Source organism: Alternaria infectoria (assembly GCF_024043175.1).
Source record: "Alternaria infectoria strain BMP 0036 chromosome Unknown scaffold_2, whole genome shotgun sequence".
NCBI classification, from domain to species: domain Eukaryota; kingdom Fungi; phylum Ascomycota; class Dothideomycetes; order Pleosporales; family Pleosporaceae; genus Alternaria; species Alternaria infectoria.
Genome location: NW_026250691.1, coordinates 1,564,696 through 1,587,113, shown reverse-complemented (window position 1 = coordinate 1,587,113; position 22,418 = coordinate 1,564,696). Strand labels below are relative to the sequence as shown.

Here is a 22,418-nt window from a genome sequence, read left to right as displayed (position 1 = left end):
TTCTTCCATCTTGCCTTTGCATTGCGTTGTTCTTCCCGGAAGAGCTGACGTGCGACGTCATGGGGTTCCTGGCCCTCCCCCAGTTTCGTTACCATGGACCGTGGGTGCAGATGCTGATTGCTGGTCTCGGTGTTGGCTCTTCAGCGGGCATCTACGTTGCGCTCAACCTTCTTGGAGCGGGTGGTGGGAAGCCGGACTCAGCGCAAGTAGTTCAGGTTGTAAATGCGACATTATGTGCAGGTACGCGATCATTCACAATCTAAGAGGACGACGCATACTGATCATACCGCAGTTTGGTTCTTCTCGTCCTCTTTTGGCGGCTCAATCCTGAATAAGCTCGGGCCCGGTCTGACAATGTGCATTGGCGTTCAGACCTACGCTGTGTACGTTGGGTCTCTCTGGTATTACGATGAGACGGGTAAGACGGGCTACCCTTATGCCGCTGGCCCTATCATCGGCATTGGCGCAGGTATGGTCTTTATCACTGCGGGCTATGTTGCGACAGGATATCCGGAAGAAAGAGAAAAGGGGTCTTATGCGACCATCTTGATGAACATGCAAGCGCTCGGGTCCGTCATTAGTGGCATTATTCCGGTCATCATCAACAGAAAATCGGACACTGTTGCTGGTGTACCGCGATCAGTCTATATCGCCTTCATCACGATTATGGTCATCGGCGGTCTGCTATGTCTGGCATTGCTTCGGCCACACAAGCTTACGAGAGACGATGGCTCTGTCGTTGCTGTTGATCGCCCAAGAGGTGCTTGGGAGGAGTTGAGATCCAACCTGCGGGTCTTCACCGACCCTGTCCTTCTCATGATGCTACCCGCGTTCTTGCCAGCTGAGGGATTCTTGGTGTATAGTGGATCGGTCAATGGTAGGTCTTCGAGCACTCGTCAATATAACGCTCACACATTCATAGCCTTCAATAACAACCTCCGCACCCGTTCACTGCTTTCGTTCATTGCTGTCGTTATGCAAATACCAGCGGGGTGGGTCTTGCAATACGTTCTTGATTACCCTGGGTGGGGTCGTCGCAAGCGCGGACTCATCGGTCTGACTGGCGTGTGTATACCTCTAGTAATTGCATGGGTCTGGGAAATGGTATGCCTCGAAGTCCATTACCCGCCATTGCGTCCTAACGTCATCTAGATTCGCACCCGCAACTATGATCGCAACAATCCGCCCACCAACCCTACAGACTGGGACGAGCTCAAATTCGGTTGGGTGTTTTTCCTTTTTATGCTAAACTGGGTCTTCTCACAGTTGTGGCACAACATAGTCTACTACTGGATTGGTGCCCTCACGAACTCCCCCCAGAAGCTCACACATTATGTCGGCGTCTTTCGCGGCGTGCTCGGCGCAGGAGAAGCAATCTGCTTCGGCCTCGACAGCATCAAAATCCCGTTCATCGCCGAGGCAGGCGGCATCTTGCTATTTTACTTGATGGGTATCGCGAGTTTCTACTACCTGGGATTCTATCACATGACAGACACCAATTACAATCGTGCCGAGGAGGGCGCGGTAGTACCAAACCATATCCTGGAGCAAGAAGGCATCACTTCAGGCCACGAAGTCGTTATTCGAGATCGAGAAGCGAAAGAGGGGTATGTTGCGGAAACCGAAAAGGACGGATCCAGTAGCGGAGAAAAGGTCTGAGTATTTGGTCCAGCACATCTTTTCCTTCTCGGAGTATTTCACTGCAGTACAAGTTGTAATAGGTCGCGTTGCGCACTCTAATGTTTAAACGAAGGTATCGCTTGTAGCGCTCACAGCAGCAAGACTGTTGACCCAATCGGTGCATGCATGCTTTTCCTGCGCTTTTGCTTTTTCACCGTTCAGGCTGGACCGTCCATCACCCGCGCTATGGGACCCCATGCGCATAGAAGTGTGGTATCATGCAGATCAGGCAGGCCATGGGAAGCAGAAACCTGTTCGTGAGTGCACGCATACGATGTAGGTGCGCTAGTAAGAAGCTATCGCTTGGGCCGTTGTTCCGATTCGCTCACTGTCCACCCACCCACGCGGAACTCTCGATTGTGTATACAAAGGTTTACACTCCATTAGAGTTTCCCCTTTATCCCCTGCATTCACTGAGCCTACAGCGACGCACCACCAGATGTAGGTGGTATAATCACTTCCACTGTATCGCGACGGGCCGCCCCTGGAGTTCTGCACGTATGCAGCGTAGGTACCGCTTGGTGATATGGGACGGGCGCGAACACGTGTTGGTGTAGTGAGGGGTGGGTGGGCTGGTAGGGGTCAAGATTCTGGCGCTGACATCACGAGCTAGGTACGAAGCTAACATGCGGGATGGGCGCGCCACGGAAGTATCTCTCAATTTGGCGCGGGAGCAAGGTGCTTGCGTCCGTGTTCGCATTCGGGCGTTTTTTGGCATGTTTCGACAAGTGGAGATTAACGGGTGTTAGTGAGCGGCTTTGTGCTCACTACTGTACTGTCCTGGCAGAGTCGAACCTTCAGGGTCTAGGATCGTGAGTGCAAGGATCTGCAGGATTCTGCAGAGATCTGCAAGCCTCGGAGAAAACCTCGGGCTATGATGCCGAGGGGCAGAAGCATGCAACCGAAAACACTTCTTTAGAATTAAATCCGGTGCTGTAGGAGGTTTAGGATAGTAATGGAATGCTCAAAATCTTCCTCCGTCACCGCACAACTTCTCGCGCACTTTGGCGACTTTACACAACCAGCCTCTCCCGCAGTCTCCAGGCTCATCACTCTCATACTCACTCCCAGCCCACCACTCCTATAGGTCTAGTTGCTCGAATCTGACGAGCAATGTGCATGTGGTCTCGTGTCCGCCAAGATCCAGCATCCTAATGAAATTCCACCCAGGTGTAACGTACATCAGTCTCACCGCGGCAACGGCGAAGATGGGATTGCGAGAGAAACTGTCATCGCTCTTGATCAACAGGCGCAGGAATGTCAGTTCATTATCCTCATACTCCCACTCCAGGACGTCTTTCCAGATAGGATCGTTTGCGGGCGAGTTGTCCTTGTGCATGAAACCGGTCAATTTGTGGGGCTTGTAAGGAGCAGTCTTGCGCTTTGGTGGCAGGTTGTTCATGTCGTTAGGATGAACGAGTGTGCATGTCAGGTAAGGCTTGATGTCTTCATGTTCGCGGTCATTGGGTAGGGGAACGTCTGTAGCGCCAGCAACGTGCAAGCGAAGTTTCTTCCGGCGTCCGGTGCTGAGGTTACCCGAGCCACCAGCACGTAGCGCAGCTGGTTTAAGTACGTAGCCACCAGAGCCGGCAAAGAGCGCTTCGTTGATTTGTGAGCTTGCGCCAAAGGTTTGCCAATTGAGAGCGCAGATCTGGGCGCCAATACCCCAGAATGGTACCGGCGCAAGATTCTTCGAGGAAATGCGAGTTCCTTTGGGGTAGACGCGCATCAAATGGTGCGCATTGTGTCTTGCTATCTTGGCGCTATTGGCGGGAAGATGCGCTTTCAGACCTGACTCTGAGACGTTGATGAGTTGGTGATGTGGTGCGTTCTCAAGCTCCGCTTCGAACCAAGAGTTGTTGACAGGCTTGACTGATTGAGCATATACTCCTAGCTCGGCCAGTTCAGGGACAATAGTACCAGCATTAGCAGCCTTCTTTTTCGCATCATACTCTTGGCGAGCTTGCTTCTGTTCCTCTTCGTCCGAACTCGAATCACTGCTGCTACTCTCCTCTTCGTTCGGCAAATGGTACTCTACGATGACCGCAACTTTGTTTCCAAGCTCAGCGAGGGTGACATGCTCATGCTTGCTGGGGTCGTCTTGTTCGCGCGTGCCCTTGTCGCGGATGGCCTTGCTGAGGAGTCGGGGACCGAGGACTTCTTGCATGATCTGTGCGAGGCGAAGCTGCCCGTGCGCGTCGCAATGGTTCTCTAGGGAGATCATGATAGGTGCAGCGTTCTTTTCACTGGCAGCTTCTTTGTCAACGACATCGCGGATCGTCTCACATACTTGGCGGAAGGGTATGTTAGACACGAGCGTGAACCCGTGCGTGACCTTCGGCTCTTCCTTGTTGTCGTCGTTGTCCCAGGCGTCGATCTCGACGCAACGCGACCCAGTATGCAACGCGATTTCGTACGCAGAAGCATGCGATTCGCCAAAGAGTTGATGAGCCATCAGATATGTGTTATGAGATGAGCTGATGAAGTATTCGGGAAGTGGATGGTTCCTGTCGATAGCCTCTGGTGGGACGTTGATGTGACTCTTGTCGAGCAATTCTCGCAACGCCGTAGTTGGCTTTTCACTTTTCAATCCAGCCTCGGACTCCTGCAAAACACCTTCCTTGACTAGGAAGCTTTTGAGTGCTCCGCTGACACGTAGTTTGTCCTTGGTGATATGCGACTGCCTTGCGGCGTGACCGCCGCCCGCTACAGTTCCCGCGTCGACAAAATCGCCCTTCTCCTCATCATCGACTTCCTTCTTCGCGAAGGGATTGAGCTTCGAGATGCCTGATATTAGTTCGGCCATGGTACGGTATAGAGGGGGCAAGTTAGGTAAGGATGTGTATGAGCAACAGCCACAGGTTTGCGATCCAGCTGCTGGCGGGGTAGGTTGGCTTGGCTTACGCCTGCCCGGAAATGCGGAAAGTGTGGCTGGGGATTGATGACGCGTTGGACCGACCGTCTAGAAGGCGCGGCGCATCTTGGAAACCTGCCACATATCCTGTATCTTCTGAGTCCAATGTGTTCAACGATGTTTCCAGCCAGAAGCTATCGCGTTCACTCTTTGCTCCGGGTGTCCACATCGGGTTAGCCAGCGGACGCGTCGGAGCATTGGAGCTAATACAAAACAGTCTGCCCCCTTCCCACTCACGCGCCGTGCCAGCAGTCACACCAACAGCATCTGCGTTCGATAACCACGAGGTCTTATCAACAGCCACTATCTCTCTCGCTTCGATCTGAAGTGTTATCTCACTCGAGTAAGACCTCAAACCACCAATGACACCGACAGAGCCTCATGAGCTAGTGCCATCTGCACAACCCATCGCGCCTGCTCAGCAGCGACGCGCTTCGAGATCGTCGCAAACCATTGACATGACAAGTCATGCCGTTCGACCAACAACGCTACCCAGGTAACCTAGCGAAGATGTTTCCCTGCGCAATGCATTGCGCACATTGGCCAACATTCATCTCGTATTAAATAAGATGAGCTTCCAGCCCAGCTTTCTAAGCGCTTGGGGGCTCTGCGCCTTAACAGAAGATACATCGCGAGAACCTTCAAAACCAGAGCAAGCGTGTAACTAGGTGACTGGTTGATTGCAAAAGCGCATCTGAGTCAAAGCCGCCTTCTGACACGTAACCCATGTTGCGACTGGGCGTAACTTTTAAAGCCGGTAAAGCCGTGGCGGGATCTAGGCGGACGGCACCACTAGAAGGTCTGGTAACGACAAACCGGGCGGCTTCACGTGGACTGATGAGCTGAGTGAGACCACACTGACCGGTACCAGGGAGCACCAATAATGAACAATCCTCCGCCGCCCCCATTCTGCTTACGAGGCGTGGGTCTTGGCAGGGCGGACAAACACCAGTACAAATACATGCATAGATGGCTGCTATGAGATCTTTCAGAACGCTCATACAATCCGTGGAGTTCATCATCATCATGTTCGGCTTCTTCTCTACAAAGTACAAGCATCGCAAACGCCATCCGGTAGATGACGATATCACAGCATCGGAACTACAACACCTTACCCACATGCAGATGCCGCACTCCGAACCTTTGAAAAAGTCCAGAGATACATTCACTAAAGGTTGGAGATTCGGCGCCCTCAACTGCGCGATCGCAGCCTCCATAGTCTTTCTCATAAATCTGATCGCCACTATAGCATGGGCTGCCAATACTGATAGCGGTGTATTATTCAGAGGGGACTGTGATCGTGCGCGTAAGATCAACGCAGTCCTTCATGTCATCATCAACTTCTTGAGTACAATTCTGTTGTCTTCATCGAATTACGCTATGCAGTGTCTATCTTCTCCAACCAGAATGGATATCAACGTCGCCCACTCTCGAGGCCAATGGATGGATGTAGGTGTCCTAAGCGTTCGAAATCTACGTCGCATCAGCAAGAAGCGCGTACTTCTTTGGTCAGCCCTAGCGCTCTCGTCGCTACCTCTACATCTCTTGTAAGTATTGAGTCGAAGCCAGAACCTATAGTACACTAACATGTGAAGTTACAACTCGGTCGTGTATCTGTCTCTTGCAGCATACAGTTACGAAGTTTACGGGGTCAGACAAAACTTTGTTGACAGCGCTGAATGTCTGGGCTGTGTGAGTCCTATCAATGGCTCCGACTTCGCCTTCACCAGGGAGATACACCAAAGGATCCAAGAAAGCCGGTTCGAGAGGCTCGATAACTTGGATTGCATTGACGCATACGCAACAACCCTGCAAACGCATAGAGGCGATCTACTTTTAGTGGCTAAGTCTGATGACATTGTATGGGCAAATCAAACTGAAGGGGTAGACGACGACTACAAGAATAACGAAAACTCGGGAGTTTTCTGGACTCACTCGCTCACAAGTGCTTGGGAATATTTTCCACAGGATACTTTCGAGTGGATTTGTTCGGGCCATACGGATGTGGACAAGTCATGCGACGCAGTAGTAGACGACATCAGAGGCTCTGCACGGAACTGGACCATAACAGGAGATATTGGCTACCTCGTGAGTGTGTCTGGGTTCTCCCACATGAGAGGCCCCATACAGTACTGTTTGCGTGAAAGGAAAGACTCAAAGTGTCGAGTTCTCTGGAGCATTCCCATCGCGTCGCTGGTGATAGGGCTGAATCTTATCAAGGCCATATCGATCTTCTATTTGGCTCTTCGCATTAAAGAGCAGCCACTCATGACGATGGGTGACGCTGTGCTCTCATTCCTGAAACAGCCGGATCCATGGACTCGGAATATGTGCCTCGCTTCCTCCAAGGACATCGAGAGTGCAAAAAACAATTTCATTGCCGGACCGAAGAGATGGAAGCTTCGAATCTATAGATGGAAAGATACTACAAGTCTAAGCCGTCGCATTAGCACTTTCGCTGTGTAAGTGCGCACACGTCGTTCTACCATCGCAAAGATTCGTTAACATCCCCCAGGCTTCTGATCTCGATAGCAACCGTAGGAGGATTTCTTTCCTATGGGTTGCGTCATCTCCGATCTGGTAAAAGTAACTCCCTTCGCAATCTCGCTGCGTTGGGTTTTGGTGCCATCGACGCTCGGACACTAATCGAGTATCCACGTGAACACAATGTCGACTCCATAATAGGCAACACTCTCATAGCCAACGTGCCACAGGTTGTGCTTTCGATCATCTATTTCTCATGCAACAGTCTGTTGACGTGTATGCTGCTAGGAAAAGAATGGTCATCGTATTCATACGTTCGAAAGGGTTTAAGGGTTTCGAGCGCCCCGAGAGGGTTGCAAAGATCAACCTACTTCTTGTCGCTACCTTATCGGTTTGCAATACCACTTATGGCAATCAGTGGATTGCTACATTGGATGATATCACAAAGCATCTTCTTTGCCGCCATAGAGGTAGGCTCTTTACCTGGACATGTTCTGAACTTAGTGTGATAGCTGACGATGACATTAGTTCTATGGGATCGGTGATAGTGTGCCATCAGATGTACGATATACATGCGGCTATTCTCCCATCGCCATGATATCTGTGATCATCGTTGCGAGTCTCGTTCTCATTGTCGGCGTCGGAGTGGGATTCGTTCCTTTGCGACCAGGAACCAATCTGGTTGGCAGTTGTAGTGCAGCCATGAGCGCAGCTTGTCACTTGTCAACCGCTGACAAGGAAAGAGGTGATGAAATTGCCGTTAAGAAGTTAATGTGGGGTGTTGTTGAAGTACAATCAAATGGAGCGGGGCATTGCTCCTTCTCCGACGAGGCCGTGGAAAACCCCAAAGAAGGTGAGCTATATGCTGGGCCGCGTGCGCAGGCTTATCCACAGCGACCGAAAAGATGAAATAGATGGTTATATAGAGGATAGTTGAGCGAGTTTGGGTAGTCGCTGGAAAGGTGTCTTCGTAGCAAAGCGATGGTGCCGTCGCACGTGGACTTTTATTCGGATGCCGGACGGAGGGATGACCTAAGCGTGCCATAATCAGCATTATCTCCACCTTTCGGAAGCGGGTCCGGCTACCAACCACCCTGCTTCGGCTCATGACTAGCACACTCACGCGACGCACTAAATGATGATTTGCAACGTCATTGAAGCCACAGCAAAGAAAGCGTCCACATGGTGCGGATCAGCGTTGGATGCGGGGTCCGGACTGACCTCGGTGTACAATGCCCCATATATCAAGCTTCTCCAAAGTGACTTTGGGGTCTTGTAGAGTAACATCTTATAACCTACGATAGCAAAAGTATTGATACAGTGACTATGGCGAAACAAGAGTACAAATTCCCGGCGTTTGACGACCTTCCGAAGGTCGAGGGCATGCCACAGGGCAGCATATGGGGGTTCTTTGACAAAGACGGGCAAAAGGATGAAGTCGGAAGTAAAGCAAATTGTACCCCATACAGCAATCGTATATCTAACAGGCGACAGCTATCAACCTTCTCACCTCGGATGTCGTTAAAGCGGCCTCCAAAGAGATCACCACCGGCGAGCACATCCAGCTTGACTGGGAACTACACAACGTGCAATTTCCAGGGTTCAACAGAAAAGAGCTCGAGCAAAAGCAAATCGATTTTGCGGACTTCTCCGAGTTCTGTGCGAATGATGACGAACTTCACATCAACACTCAAGCTGGTTCTCAATGGGATAGCCTGAAGCATTTCGCGCATCAAGCAAGCGGCATGTATTACAACGGTCTCTCGCATAAAGAGGCAGCCAACAGCGTCACGAACGGTACGCACAAGTGGTGCGAAAGAGGTGGTATTGTCGGAAGAGGTGTACTTTGCGACTGGCTTAGTTGGTATGAAGAGAAGAACGGGAAGAAGGCACCGAGCGCGGTGTCGAGACACGAGATTCCTATCGAGGAGATTGAAGAGACGCTGAAGTGGCAAGGCACCACTTTGAAGCAGGGAGACATTATGATGATTCGAAGCGGTTACGTAAGATGGCACAAGTATGTTGTCTTACCACTCTGAGAGACATGACTGACGATCCTAGCAATGCGAACGAAGCGGAGCGCAAGAGCGGTACTCGCGACAATAGTGTCGCGATTGGTCTTCAAGCCAACGAGAAGACGGTACGTTGGCTTTACGACCGTCACCTCGCGGCGATCGCTGGTGATACCGTCGCTTTTGAAGCATGGCCACCAAAGTTTACCGACGGATGGTGCCTACACGAGTGGCTTCTCGTTCATTGGGGTACCGCTATCGGCGAGATGTGGGACCTTGAGAAGCTTAGTCAGAGGTGCAAGGAGATGGGCCGGTACACTTTCTTCATGACAAGTGCTCCATTACATGTTAGGGGTGGTATTGGAAGTCCACCTGGAGTTATCGCCATCTTCTAGGCTCATTGCGCCACTTTTGCTATTCGAATTCTACGAACGTCGTTTGTGTATATCTAGTAGTACCGTTCAAATGGAGTTCGAATTCGGAAACAACCGTAGGCTGGCATGGTATATCGCGAAGATCTCGCCATCGGCTTTGTGTTCGCGATCCGCCTCGTCTTGTCGCATCACCCAGAATACCAACCATCACCATGGCTATTAAGACAGACGGTATTTGAGAAGCATGCTTTAGGTAACGAAAGGTCCAAACAATATCCAAAATCATTAAAGCCACAATGTAGCGGAAGAAATTGATGAGGCAGGGTGATCGCGTATGCCAGCGCGTATCAGCGCGTATTCTCTTTCGTTACGAGACCCACAGACCAACACGAAACAACCAAGCAAAGACTCAAAAGATGCCGCGCGGCGCTGCGCCTCTTGTGGTAATGCTTGAGAGAGATAAGAGAACGAAAGAGTTGAATGCGAAAAATGTGCCCAGTCAGGATGTGTATATAGTAACGGCGCGCAGTCGTGTCTTGGAAGGTATCTTCATTCGCTCCATCATCTTCTACATCTCCGTACACATTCTGTCTTTAATCTTTTGTTTCTTGCTTACCCAAAATTTTCCTTAGCCGTTATCGACCCAGAATCCGCAGATGGCGTCACACGACATCGTTCCTAGAGGCGAAGCTGACTTCGATCTTTACCCTTACACGCCCTCAGCAGGCGCCGGCTACACATTTCTCATACTATTCGCGATCGGCGGCCTGACGCATCTCATCATACTCATTCCGTTACGAAGTTGGTTCTTCATTCCATTCGTTCTGGGCTGCGTAGGTCAGTTACCTCGGTGCTTTACCCCATCGCCGAAAAGCACATCGCTGATAATTTGATCCACAGGCGAAGCAGCCGGCTACTACGGTCGCGCCTGGTCCTCACAGAATATCCGACAAGGCAGTCCCTATCTCCTCCAACTCATGCTTATCCTCGCGGCCGCACCACTTCTCGCAGCCACCATCTACATGACGCTCGGTCGCCTTATTCGCTCTCTCGATGCTACGCACCACGCTGTAATGAACCCGCGCTGGACGACGAAGATATACGTCATCATCGATATCGGATCCTTCGTATGCCAGATCATGGGGTCTGCGATGCAAGCTTCCGGTGACCCGGACGGAGTGAAGACTGGAACCACCGTCGTCATCGCAGGCCTAGGTACGCAATTAGTCGCTTTCGCCTTCTTCATCCTAATGGCGGTGGTGTTTCATCGAAGGTTAAACAACGAACCTACCAGCACGTCACGGCGAACACATGTCAAGTGGCGCCGCTACATGTGGGCTTTGTACAGTGTCAGTGTGCTTGTCGTTGTTCGGAGCATTTTCCGGCTGGCGGAGTTTATCGAAGGGCCAGAGAGTAAGGTGTATCAGACAGAGGCGTACTTGTATGTCTTCGATGCGGCGCTCATGTTCGCGGTGGTGGTCATCATGGCGGTCTTTCATCCGGGGTTTCTGTTCAGGGTCGTCAGAAAAGCTGAGTTGATGCCACTTAGTGATGACGAGGGGAATGGCAGCTATTTACTGCGCGGAGATGGTCCAAGATAGTTTCTCCGAGTGGATGACAGATGTACAGTATCTAGAAGGTGGTAGAGTAGACAGTAGAATGCCACTCTCGTCGGCCGTTTTGTATACCGGGTTCCATCCAAGCACCCGAGAACTAATCAAACAGCTTACCAAGCTCTCAATTACTGCCAGTGTGATGATCAACTGAGTGATACCGAATGCAGATATGGTATCAATGGTGTCAATGTTGTGGTCATCTTGGCGAAGAGAGATTGGAGTGAATTATCGGCCGCAAAGGTTGCGACAGCAATGAAGGGTCAAATACTGCCTGAACTCCATCATGAGCTTCTTAGCTCACCTTGGCAGTAACGCAGAGTTCCGAGGGTATATAAATATAGGGTTCACCGTACCCAGACTCTCACTACCCCGCGCACAATCTCTACTCCACGATGTCGATATACATGATGTCGGGCTCACATAGTTCCTACACGCCACCATATCCTCATCAGTACTATTCCTCCCTGCCTTCGCGGCCCCAGGATGCCGCCTTCAATAGCCCAGTGCAAAGTTCCGTCAAGGCCTTCAACGTCCCAGTCTCTGACCATACCCTCGAGTACCGAATTCTAGAGCTGCTACAACCTTTTCGGGACACCAGCAGTCTCTTGAACGCCACTAATGAAGCCAAGAACGTTTTATTGCTGGCTCGTAAGTACAACTGTCTTTGAGTCTTTTCGGAGCGATCTTTCCTCCAGGGTATTGTTGTCAATACTTGAAGTCGATTGTGCTGCACGCGCAATCCCACCACTGGCTATTTCTTCCACCCATGTAAGTAACAAAGCTAAGAGATCTGTCAGAAAATATCGCCTCCATCATTGTCAGCAAACAGTCCAAGGATCTCTCCAAGGCGGGAATAACCGATGTGTATATCATGAGCCGCAACTTGAACACCACCGCAGTCAACGGTACCGCCGCCAGCGGTCCGGCGTATCTCCGCATCTTCTTCCATATCGACTACCAATCGATTACAGTTGTTAAAGCGAAGATCGAGAACGGGAAGAACGCGATCGGTGCGCTTATCGACGAGGTGGACAAGGTCATAGAGAGCCTCATGGAAGACTCATAGTGGTTGTTTGAGGTATGCATGTCGTCGGGTGGTCGAGAGGAGAAGGAGACGAATTTTGGCGCCCGAGTCCATGGGTGACTGCTACATCGCTGGATAGCTCCTAGTCAACTTCAGGGCTTTGTAGAAACTGCTATATTGTGTAGATAATGGCTGGTCGGCGTCTGCAGCAATCAAAGTACTCCCCTCTTCTGTCCACGGTCGCCTCGCCTTCTTCTGGGCTGTAACCCAGGTATGATCCGCCTGCTTGACACTTCCGACATACTTGTACGACAGCATGTTCGCATCAAGTACACGCTGAGAACTCTAACGACACAAACTTTCCCGAGCTTAAGCAATGCGGCGATGCAAGGCATAGACTTTAGGGGCAAGTTCTTTGACGTTGAGACGACACTACGACGCTAGTAGGGATAGCCGGTGCGGCTATGGTGTGGTCGGACACATCGTTGACTTCTGAACTAACCCTCCGATGGTTCGTGCATTTGACAACTTTGTACATGATTAATCGGAACGTCCCGAGTACAGGGACAGGAGCAAGATGGTATCTCAAACTTTTAGTAAGAGCGTTTTGTAGGTTGAGGCACAAGTAGCGCCTGACAGGCTTAGTGGATCGGCTGATCTACGCCCTAGCACGCAGGCACGTCGACCAGTTCTGTACAAGATCGGTCAGGGCGGGCAGATCTGAAGGGAGAGCGCTTCCAGGATTGGCCTTGTCTGGAATTTCCCGGTTTCCGCACTTCACGTGCTGGGGTCGGAGCCGTTTGATGCGTGTGTGGCGCGCACGAACTTGGGAACGTGAGGGCGACGCGCCAGCAGGACCCATTGAAGTAGACGGGCGGCGAATGAGCAGGCGCCCCACGAGATTGCATCGTGAACTCGAAGATGGACGTCGTCATCGTGCGAGCGGTGTGGCCGGCGGTACTCGCGCTAGCCGTCTAGCGTGTCGCCAAGTAAAGCTTGGTATCCCAGGTGTGGCGCAACGAACTAGACAGAGCGACAGGAAAGGAGAGCATCACGGACTCCGCGAGGGGGTGAGAAGGCGTGTGCAAGCAGAAAGTCCGCAGGAAACGGGGTTGTCTAATACATGCAGGGAAGAGTTTGCTAGGCTGGGCGGCGCCACACTTCGCATCAGACAGAATCGAGATTGCTAGGTGTAGCGCTGTCGAATTACCCATGACGCAAGCGGGACACATGTTTTGGCATCCTTTGGGAAACCTGGCGCCGATCGAACCCCCAAACATACCTAGAGGCTCCGTCATACAGGCCAGAGCGACCTCGTTTGGGCGTGGCAGGCCTCGTGCCCCAGGCAAAACGTGGACAGTTGTGGCATTGGACGGCACGTCGTCAGGGAACTGGGCTGCCGCGTTCTGTGAGCGTGTCCGCGGAATTCGATCGCTGGCAGCGGGAAAATGGTGGCCGGTAGTCGCGGGGTCAGGCAAGTTGGTCGTGGTCGGTCGCTGTTCCAAGTCCAGGCTCTTCGCAAGCGGCAAGCTACGACGCAGTGACGTAGTTGCTGCAATCGCGCGTGTTACCCAGCCAGCCCAAATACAAAGCTGCTTTCTGCCCTCACCCGCCTCCCTCCCACACAAACCACTTTGATACCCATCCCCTCGAAATACCCATCCACCCTACCTCCATTGTTTTCCGCTCTGCGTCTGCATTTTGATACCCCACCTTGATACCCACAGAAGCAGTCCTACACCATGAGTTCCGTAAATCGTATGTCTAGCTACCCCGCTTTGCCCCCAAACATTGCTAACAGACTGCAGGTCCGGTGGACTTGAAGCAGAAGGAGAAGGACGTCAACAACAAGCTACAGCTGTACGGCATCTTCGAGGGTATGTGAACACGTGCAATGGCGCGTCGATGCCCTTCGCGTCGCACACGCACATGTAAACAAGCGCTGACCACAACTAGCCTTCTCTAACGGAAAGGTCCCCTCCAACCAGCAAATCGATGTCGCGCTCAACTCCGCGCTGGCCCACAGGTCGCTCAACTCACCATCCAAGAAGCTGTCGAGCGAGGGTCAGCATCTGGTGACCGACCTCAAGAAGGTCATCGAGCAGGCCAAGATCCTACTACTCACCAAGAACGAGGGCAACCTCCTCCAGGACTTCATCTGGCAGGCAGAGCACCTCGGTGGCAACAGCGCCGCCCTCCCTAATGCCCCTGTTGATAAGGACACAGCGAAGCAGCACGGAAACGAGGCGCTTGACGGTCTACGGACTCTCGGTACCCTCCTCATTTCCAACGGCCAGTTCAGGAAGTTGCTTTCAGATGCCACCGTTCTGCTTCGTGACATGGCTGGCGATGCCGCCCAGAACACCGCCAACAAGGTCAAGCCCTCAGAAGACCGTCTCAACAAGCTAGATGAGCCTGCCGAGGACAACACTTGGCACGACACCTCCGACCTGAACCGTGAGAACCTTCGCAACCAAGCTAAGAGCAGTCTGCCCTTCGGCAACAAGAACAAGGACGAGGCCAAGGGTGACTTGAAGGAGCATGCCAAAGACATCAACCAGGCTGCCAACCCTGATGGCTCGCGCGACCCCCAGCACACCGCCCAACTTGGCGCTCACGAGGGTCAGACTGGCCAGAGCACTGGCGTCGACGCCCGTGGTGCTCTCGATGCTGCCAAGCAGAAGGTTGACGCGAACACTTCTGAGGAGGACAAGAACATGGCCCGCGCCCGTCGCGACCAGATGAACAACTACCTCAAGGGCAAGATGCCTGAGGAGCGCCGCGAGCAGACCATTTGGCGTCTTAAGAAGATGGTAGTCGAGATTCAGGGCCACCAGGACTACCAGCGTGCCATCGAGACCCTACTCAACCTGGCCGAGCAGTACTCTGGCCATGGTAAGAACCTTGGCCAGCAGGGCAAGGGTTCTGTTCAAGGTGCGCATCAGAACGATTCCCTAACTACTGCTGAAGCTGATCTCAAGGTGCGTATTTAGGCTTCCTCTCGGAAAACAAATGGCTGACCAACATGAAGACTCTTCTTGAGCGTTTCGCAAACAACACCTCGTTCGATGACTTGATTGAGTCCATCAACCAGGTCTACAAGGACGCCGACCAGGATCCAGAGCTCAGGAACTGGTTCACTCGCATCAACCAGTTCATCCGCAAGACTCTCCAACAGCAGGGCTTCATCCTCGAAGACCGTAGCAACGAGGAGTGGAACCAGATCTACGATGACGGTCACCGCCTCCTTCGTGGCCGCTACCGTGGACACACTGACCGCATCGCCGACGAGTTCAAATTCGTTGGCGAGCAGTTCGACGCTGACCCGCAGAACAAGCAGTTCGCTGAGTCTGTCAACAAGCTCTTCCTTGACCTCGGTCAAGATGAGAACGGCCAGACTGTGTTCAAGCCCCACCTTCTCAAGGACCTGAGCGACGTCATCCTCCCGTCCATCTTCGAGAACGTCCGTTACGTCCCCATCCCGCGTATCGAATACAGCGACCCCATGGTCGACGCCGTCGTTGAGAACCTCGTCATCGAGGGTGATAACCTTGCTCCCAACTCTTTGGAGTTTGGCTCGGACAACTACTGGCGCTGGGGACGCAAGTCCATCTCGAGCAAGAACAAGAACAAGGTCATGCTCTCTGTCTCGGGTGTACAGATGGATCTCAGGGATGTTTCTTACTACATCAAGCGCAAGCAAGGCTTCCCATCCATCACCGACAAGGGTGTTATGGACATCTTCATGGGTGGCTCCGGCTTCAGCTTCAAGGTTGAGATGGAGACAGCTGACAAGGCCCGCGAGAACAACGCGCAGACCCACTTCTTCAAGGTCACCAAGGTTGAGTCTGACATTAAGAACCTTCAGATCAAGATGAAGAAGAGCAACCACAAGCTCCTCTTCAACATGTTCAAGCCCCTTCTTCTCAAGGTCATGCGTCCTGTCATCCAGAAGGTCTTGGAGAAGCAGATCAAGGACTCCGCCAACCAGCTCGACGGCCTTCTCTTCGACATCAAGACTGAGGCTGACCGCGCCGAGGCTGAGGCCAAGCGCAACCCCGACCCTCAGAACATTCAGAACATGTACCAGCGCTACGCCTCTGCTATGCAGCACCGCATCATGCAAGGCAAGCAGAAGAAGGAGCAGGTCAAGGAGAAGACCAAGGACACCCAGGTCAACATGGCTGTTACTCAGCACGACTCAATCTTCAAGAACATCTCCCTACCCGGCGGTATCTCTTCCAAGGCTACTGAGTACAAGGAGCTTGCCGGCAAGGGCGAGAAGTGGGAGAGCCCCATCTTCTCTATCGGCTCCGCCAAGGAGACTTCCAGCCTGCCTCAGGTTGGCAAGGTCACTCGCAAGCCCCACGGTCGCGCAGGCGGCTACGGTAGCACCAGTGAGGAGTCTCGCGGTCTTGGAGCCTCGCAGGGCATCAACCCATCCGCCAACCAGTACGACAGCCAATACACTAACGCTGGTGGCCTCGGCGGTGGTCAAGGCGTTACCACTGGTCAGGGTCTGATGGGTGGTGCTGCTGCTACTGGTCTCGCCGGCGGCGTTCCTTCCACCACTGGCACCCAAGGCTTCGGCACTCAGGTTGACGATGCTTTCAACACCACCGGCACCGCCGCACCTGTTGGATCGTCTGGCCTCGGCTCCACTGGTCTTGGTTCAACTGGTCTGAACGACCCTACTGCCACAACTACTTCAGCAACTCATCCCGCTCACCCCACTGGTGCCCCGGCTCCCGGCGAGTATAACACTACCTTCGGTGACCAGAACCCCGTCTTCCAGGGCCGCGTTTAGATGCTTGTTCGTCGACCAGTGATACCCGATACGCTTGGGGCTGCGAGTCATGATTACGACTTTCCTACCTTTTGATCATGGATGATACCACGATTGCGCCACGGCGCACGCGCACATGAGTAGCAAATAGCATGTTTTCTTGGTTCTTCTTTCTTGCTTTCGGCGGATTATGAGTAGTGTAGGACGATTGCGCCCGTAATGGGGAGATGGTTGCCGGGGCGGACCCGAAGCTGTCAAAAGCTTTTGGTCAACGAAAAATTCCTAGTTTGTCGCTACTGCCGTGTTCCCGTAGTAATAGTTAATTAAATGGTGTTCAAAATTACTTCGTCTTTCTTCTAGTGAAAATTTTAAATATTCGATCGTGAGTTTCTACGGACCTCGCTCGGGTCGCATACTGCGGATTGGACTGTCACGTCACGGTCATGTCAAAGCACTTATGGAATAGATGATTTTCCTCACCTAAGCACAGTATGACTCCTTTTCGTTTGAGAAAACATCAACATTGGGTTTTAGGCCAAAACGAGATTTGAATTGCCGCAAGTTCTTTACCTGATCTCTATCTATACCTGTGACGTTTAAGTTTTTCCTCTTGCCGCCTCTCAATATTCTCCTCCTGCCTCTCAAGCTCCTCTTCCATTGCCTCATACTCCTGCCCTCTTCCCCTTCGTGGGTGGCCTGGAACTTCGCTTGCGCGATACGAAAAAGAGTCCCCAGATGGCATGCGGTGTCTGAAACTTTCTACAGGTTCATCTGCATAGTGGACGCGACGCACAGGTGCTCTTTCGTAGAACCGGTCGCGACTCTGGCTTCGACTTCGGCCAAGGCTCCAACTACCGCTCCGTGACCTGCCACGTCGGGAATATTTGGATTTCAAGTCGACATCACCACCGCGTGTGGACGTGTACCATTCGTCGTCGTCGTCAGAGTATGTCAAGAGCTCCGAGCGTTGGCGAGTATATGGTTGTTTGACCCATTCTTCGTCGTCGTCTTCGTCAGAGTATGTCAAGAACTCCGAGCGTGAGCGAAAAATTGTAGCATTTGGTCGTGGTCGCGGCGGAGGTGGTGGTGGGATATGACCGTACTCTGCAAGTCTGCGCCGACTGGCGTCATCTGCATATGGACTGAAACCGTCGACAGGATCGCCTAGACTGAATGGGTTGGTCGAGTTGGTGTAGCGACTTTTTGTTGTTCCCATTCGACGAGGGTGGTCTCGCACAACATGTATGTTGGGAGTTAAGTATGGAGATTCTTCGTAGTCATTACGTGACGATCTTCTGTAGAGCACGTGTGGATCTGAGTATAGTGATTGCCGGCGTGCTTCTATTGCTAGGTGTGCCGGTGTGGGGTAAGAATCTTTTCTCTTCGACGCAAAACCACATGGAGATGGTCGAGGAAGATGCGCGGACTTGCTGTACTGATCCAGCAACCTAGGGTGGTCTCGCACATACCACTCGTCAAAATCATCATCGCCATAACTCGCTCTGTATAGATCACGCCGTCGACTAGGGAAGTCGTGGTAAGCTGCGCCAAACGGGTCAATGATGCTGTCTAAACCGCCCTTGGATTTGGACGGTCCTTGGCGTTGCGCAACGGTTATACTAGCGGCTTCTACTGTATCTCTCTCTTTCCTCATCGTTTTGCGGTACATGGACGATAATAGGTCCCGTATGCTATCGCCATTGTAACCGATCAGTAAGCAAGAGCCTACGGTGACGCAGGTTAGTGGTATGGCAACGCTCCAGAAGACAGCTTGTGTTTCGTCCATGTCTCTGATGTCAGAGGCATTCATACCGAAGTAGCTTGTAACGAATGACAATGGCAAAAAGATGACTGTAACGACGGTGAAGACCATGATAGCCTTTCCATGATCTTCTTCGTTGATCTCCAAGATCTGTTTCGTGCGATCGGAGAGCGGGGCGCAACGTCGCATTAGATCAATGTAATCTAGCCGGACTAGGGAAAGGTGATCTAGGCAGGCCCTTCCCAGAGCTTTCTCGTAAGGATGCATAGCCCGACGAGATGGGCTTAGCTTCTCATATGTGTTGTCATCGATGACCTTCAGATAATTTCGTACCAGATTGGTCTGCCAGGTGTTTACTAATTGTAAGACTTGTAGCTCTTCTTGAATCAAGTTGATGGCGCGCAGAAGGCGCTTGCTTGGTCTGTGATTGATTTCGAATTGCTAGTACATGTTAGTAAAGTCTAACAATGTATCACGGCGTATTCTCGCTGCTGTCGAAGCGTGTATAGCTCCTCACTTCTTCTCTCAGACATGTAGTGTTGGAATTGAATGTACTTACAACTTTGGAGACGTACACATGATACATGTCGCCGATAGTCTTGTCCTGCTCGAGAGGCTTCATCAGCAACCCTCTCATAAACCATAGAGACACATATTCTGGTCCCAGGGAAAGATGCTTGCGAAGGTTCAATGGTAACTCGGGTCTACCCATATCGCAGAACAGAAACCGAGCTTTGCGCAGTGATCGTCGCGCCTGAAATCCAAAGCGTCTGAGTACTTCGACATCTCTCGATGAGTATGGTCTGTTTGTAAGCTTGCGAGAATCCTGGAACCGAGGGTCGAGTCCATACGTCTTTTCATTCTCGTGCAAAGCTCGCTCGATCGCCAGGTAGTAGATCAAAATCTTTTGAAATGCGTGAATCAGTTCTTGCGGCAGCGTATACAATGACGATAACTGTCCATCCTCATTCTGAACACCTTCGGCAAGCTCTTTGGCTCGAACTAAAAAGTCTTTGGCGATCTCACTAGCATGTGTAAGAATCACCAAAGCGCTCGCATTCGTCAGTTCGCGCCGGTACTGTACGGAATTGATTATCCAGTCTTGCAGTTCTTCGAAACTCGGTATGTCAGCGTCAGGATGTGCAGTCCCAGCCGAATATTTCTCCACATGTCGCACAAGATGTTTCATTGCAGATGTTGCGCTACTGAATGGGCGTCTGCATCTTGCACAACGCTGAATCGACCTTTGCAGTGTTTTCCTGGATTCTGGGAGTGAAGATGGAACTTCCCAAGCGGAGGTGCGGATGGACCAGATACGGTTGTTTAGCATGTCAGGGTGTTTCCAATCGGAGTTCGTGTATTCCTCTGGGTCGGGCTCAACCGCTCCACGTTGCGCAATGGTCGTTACTTGCTGATGGATGTTTTGCATTGCGCCCGATAGCTTTCGAAGCATGCTGCTACTATCTAGGTCATCTACGAAAAGACCTAAAGTTTTGCAGACAGTGTCGAGAAACTCGACTGATCTTGTCAAAATCTTACTGCAGTGAGTGGTGACAATCATCTTGTGGTTTATGGAACCCGACTCCGGTAGAGGCGTTGCTTTGACAAGCTCATGTAATTCGGACCGTCGCGTGGAAACGCCTTCACATACCGTCTCTGGCAAGGAGTGGTAGTAGTTGGTTGAGGTGAAAGCATCTTCTACAGGACTGGTTGAACGAACAAGAGACCTCGACGTCATGAGCTTCTCCACGTAGTCCAGGCAGGCGATGGACCGGTCTTTCCCGGTGGTACCGAGTAATACCGGCTTCCCACTTCTATGAGAAAGATCGTTGGTCTTAGACTGCAACCAGTGAAAGAAGGGCGGAACACACTTGGGGGGGCCGACAGCCGCTAGTTCTGCGGTCGAGGCTTCTTCATCTCTTCCGTCACGAATCTGGTCGTATGGAATCGTAATGGTGATCGAGACAAGCTGGGCTGCTCGAGAGACGATGGTTTTCCAGTTCCCGGCCCCGACTATAGTACCTCCATCCACATCGTCGACTTTCAAGTTGATCCCTTCGCCAACAAGGGGCCCCTCAAGAGAAGAATTGCTGTGGAGAATTCGCGATTCCAGCTGGAAATAGGATCTGAAATCACCTATGGGATATATGAGGCTGCTCCCGTCGCGATTGGTGATGTGAACCTTGGTCAGAGTGTTCTTTGTGATGCTCTGCCTGCCAATAAGCCTAATATCTTCTTCAACAATGCCGATCGAATTTTTCATTGCTATAGGCAGAGTCTCGTGTCCGTATGTCACAATAGCAGTAGATCCAATGTTAATGATCCACAGGCCGGGGACATGAACGATGTTATTCATCGGATCATTGCCAAACCTCCTGTATGACTGTTCCTCATCTCTTTCACGAACAGATTCATACGGATACAAAGCCTGCATCAAGGTACGTGGAGAGAACAGTGAATCTTCTTGCCCAGTAGTAGGCTTTGCAACTTGTTGGAGACCGAAGTAAGGTACGCAGCTGAAGATCACGGACTGGGTGTCTGTTGGATCGGATTCGTCGGCTCGAAGAACGGTCCCTGGCTCGATGAACCTACCGCCTACAAATGGCTTAATCTTTTCGCCTCGCAGTTTCAACAAGACCTCGCGGGTAAGGGCCTGTAGGCGGTCAGACAAATGTGGGATAGTGAGGCAGACGTTTTCGAAGCGGTCAAAGTCGAGATGACTACCATTGAGGTGGTACCATGTTGTTGCTATGCTTGTTCGCAATCGAGGGCTCGCCAGACTTGGTAGAGTGTGAATTTCAAGCATGTTCTGGGCGTCAGACTCGATCGCCATTGCTCTGGTGATTCTCCGTATCTCCAGATTCTTGTCTCCCGGTTCCTTCTTCTGTGCTCCCGGGCCCTCCTTGTTTTCGAGTTTATCAGATTCTTCACTCAAGGCGATGCTGCTGCTCAAAGGTTTGGTCTGCACCTGAAATGAGAGCCTGTTGCCCTCGATGTCCCTTGGATGCATCGCATAGCGGTTAGGCTGTAAAAGTGGGGGATCTCTCGGAGGCGTATCCTCTTCGCTGCTCAATGACCATGACTCGCTCTCACTAAAGTCTTCGGTGATGATACTGCTTTCTGATTCTTCGGGGGTTGAGACCCGGCGCGGGAGCTCAAATCTGAGCGCCAGTTCTTTTCTAGAACTATTCGTCCCAGGCTCTACACGTGAAGTGTTTTGTGGCTGGGATCGTGACGGTCGCCGGTAATTCCTCCATGAACGACCATCGTTGCGCGTGGTAGTGGGTTGCTGATGCCCCGCGCTGGTCGATTGAAGCTCTTGAGCAAAATCGATGGGCTCCTCGGTGAAGTAGTCGGCTATCCATTGAGAGTTTCCTGCGTCGTGGGCCTCGCTCAATGATACGTGTCGGGGCTGGTTTCCGCCCCCATACAAATCATCATGCGCAAGCTCATCAACGGAAGCTTCGCGCACCTCAGCCTGATACTGACGTGGGAGACGCGGCGTGACTTCAGAATCTTGCGTTTGGCCCTCCATAGATAGGTAATCTGGAAGTTGGCGGGCGGGATTGCGACGGCATGGGAGAGGCGACGAGAAGAAGACAAGGCAGACATGATGTGTGGGGGCCAAAAGCTGAGCTGAAGGAAGAGTGAGAGTCAGACGCTAGTATGTGCATGCAGTTGCAGATGGTCACCTCAGCCTCTCCGGGGTTCAGCTCGACTCCAGCCTAGCGTCTGCTTTGGTCAGCTATCGTGCCATCCTGATTGG

The 22,418-nt window shown here is 52.0% G+C and overlaps 6 protein-coding genes across 6 annotated transcripts; 4 read left to right on the top strand and 2 right to left on the bottom strand.

Annotated features, from left to right (window-relative positions):
• Positions 1 to 59: 59 nt before the first annotated feature.
• J4E92_001979 (uncharacterized protein) lies at positions 60 to 1,659 on the top strand (the record flags this gene model as incomplete). Its single annotated transcript, XM_051493385.1, has 4 exons — positions 60 to 240; positions 293 to 877; positions 923 to 1,104; positions 1,153 to 1,659. 4 exons carry the CDS (start codon positions 60 to 62, stop codon positions 1,657 to 1,659), a joined length of 1,455 nt encoding a protein of 484 aa, XP_051356616.1.
• Positions 1,660 to 2,761: 1,102 nt separating this feature from the next.
• Positions 2,762 to 4,486, bottom strand: J4E92_001978 (uncharacterized protein; the record flags this gene model as incomplete). The annotated part of the gene is made up of 1 exon (XM_051493384.1): positions 2,762 to 4,486. One exon carries the CDS (start codon positions 4,484 to 4,486, stop codon positions 2,762 to 2,764), a length of 1,725 nt encoding a protein of 574 aa, XP_051356615.1.
• A 3,918-nt stretch (positions 4,487 to 8,404) lies between these two features.
• J4E92_001977 (uncharacterized protein) lies at positions 8,405 to 9,485 on the top strand (the record flags this gene model as incomplete). Its single annotated transcript, XM_051493383.1, has 3 exons — positions 8,405 to 8,522; positions 8,573 to 9,095; positions 9,140 to 9,485. 3 exons carry the CDS (start codon positions 8,405 to 8,407, stop codon positions 9,483 to 9,485), a joined length of 987 nt encoding a protein of 328 aa, XP_051356614.1.
• Positions 9,486 to 10,120: 635 nt separating this feature from the next.
• J4E92_001976 (uncharacterized protein) lies at positions 10,121 to 12,146 on the top strand (the record flags this gene model as incomplete). The annotated part of the gene is made up of 3 exons (XM_051493382.1): positions 10,121 to 10,301; positions 10,365 to 10,679; positions 11,854 to 12,146. 3 exons carry the CDS (start codon positions 10,121 to 10,123, stop codon positions 12,144 to 12,146), a joined length of 789 nt encoding a protein of 262 aa, XP_051356613.1.
• Positions 12,147 to 13,846: 1,700 nt separating this feature from the next.
• Positions 13,847 to 16,911, top strand: J4E92_001975 (uncharacterized protein; the record flags this gene model as incomplete). Its single annotated transcript, XM_051493381.1, has 4 exons — positions 13,847 to 13,862; positions 13,913 to 13,981; positions 14,061 to 15,085; positions 15,136 to 16,911. 4 exons carry the CDS (start codon positions 13,847 to 13,849, stop codon positions 16,909 to 16,911), a joined length of 2,886 nt encoding a protein of 961 aa, XP_051356612.1.
• A 738-nt stretch (positions 16,912 to 17,649) lies between these two features.
• On the bottom strand, positions 17,650 to 22,187 carry J4E92_001974 (uncharacterized protein; the record flags this gene model as incomplete). Its single annotated transcript, XM_051493380.1, has 6 exons — positions 17,650 to 17,756; positions 17,797 to 18,089; positions 18,318 to 19,093; positions 19,212 to 19,762; positions 20,192 to 21,831; positions 21,889 to 22,187. The coding sequence occupies 6 exons, from the start codon at positions 22,185 to 22,187 to the stop codon at positions 17,650 to 17,652; spliced, it is 3,666 nt and encodes a 1,221-aa protein (XP_051356611.1).
• Between the last annotated feature and the right edge of the window lie 231 nt (positions 22,188 to 22,418).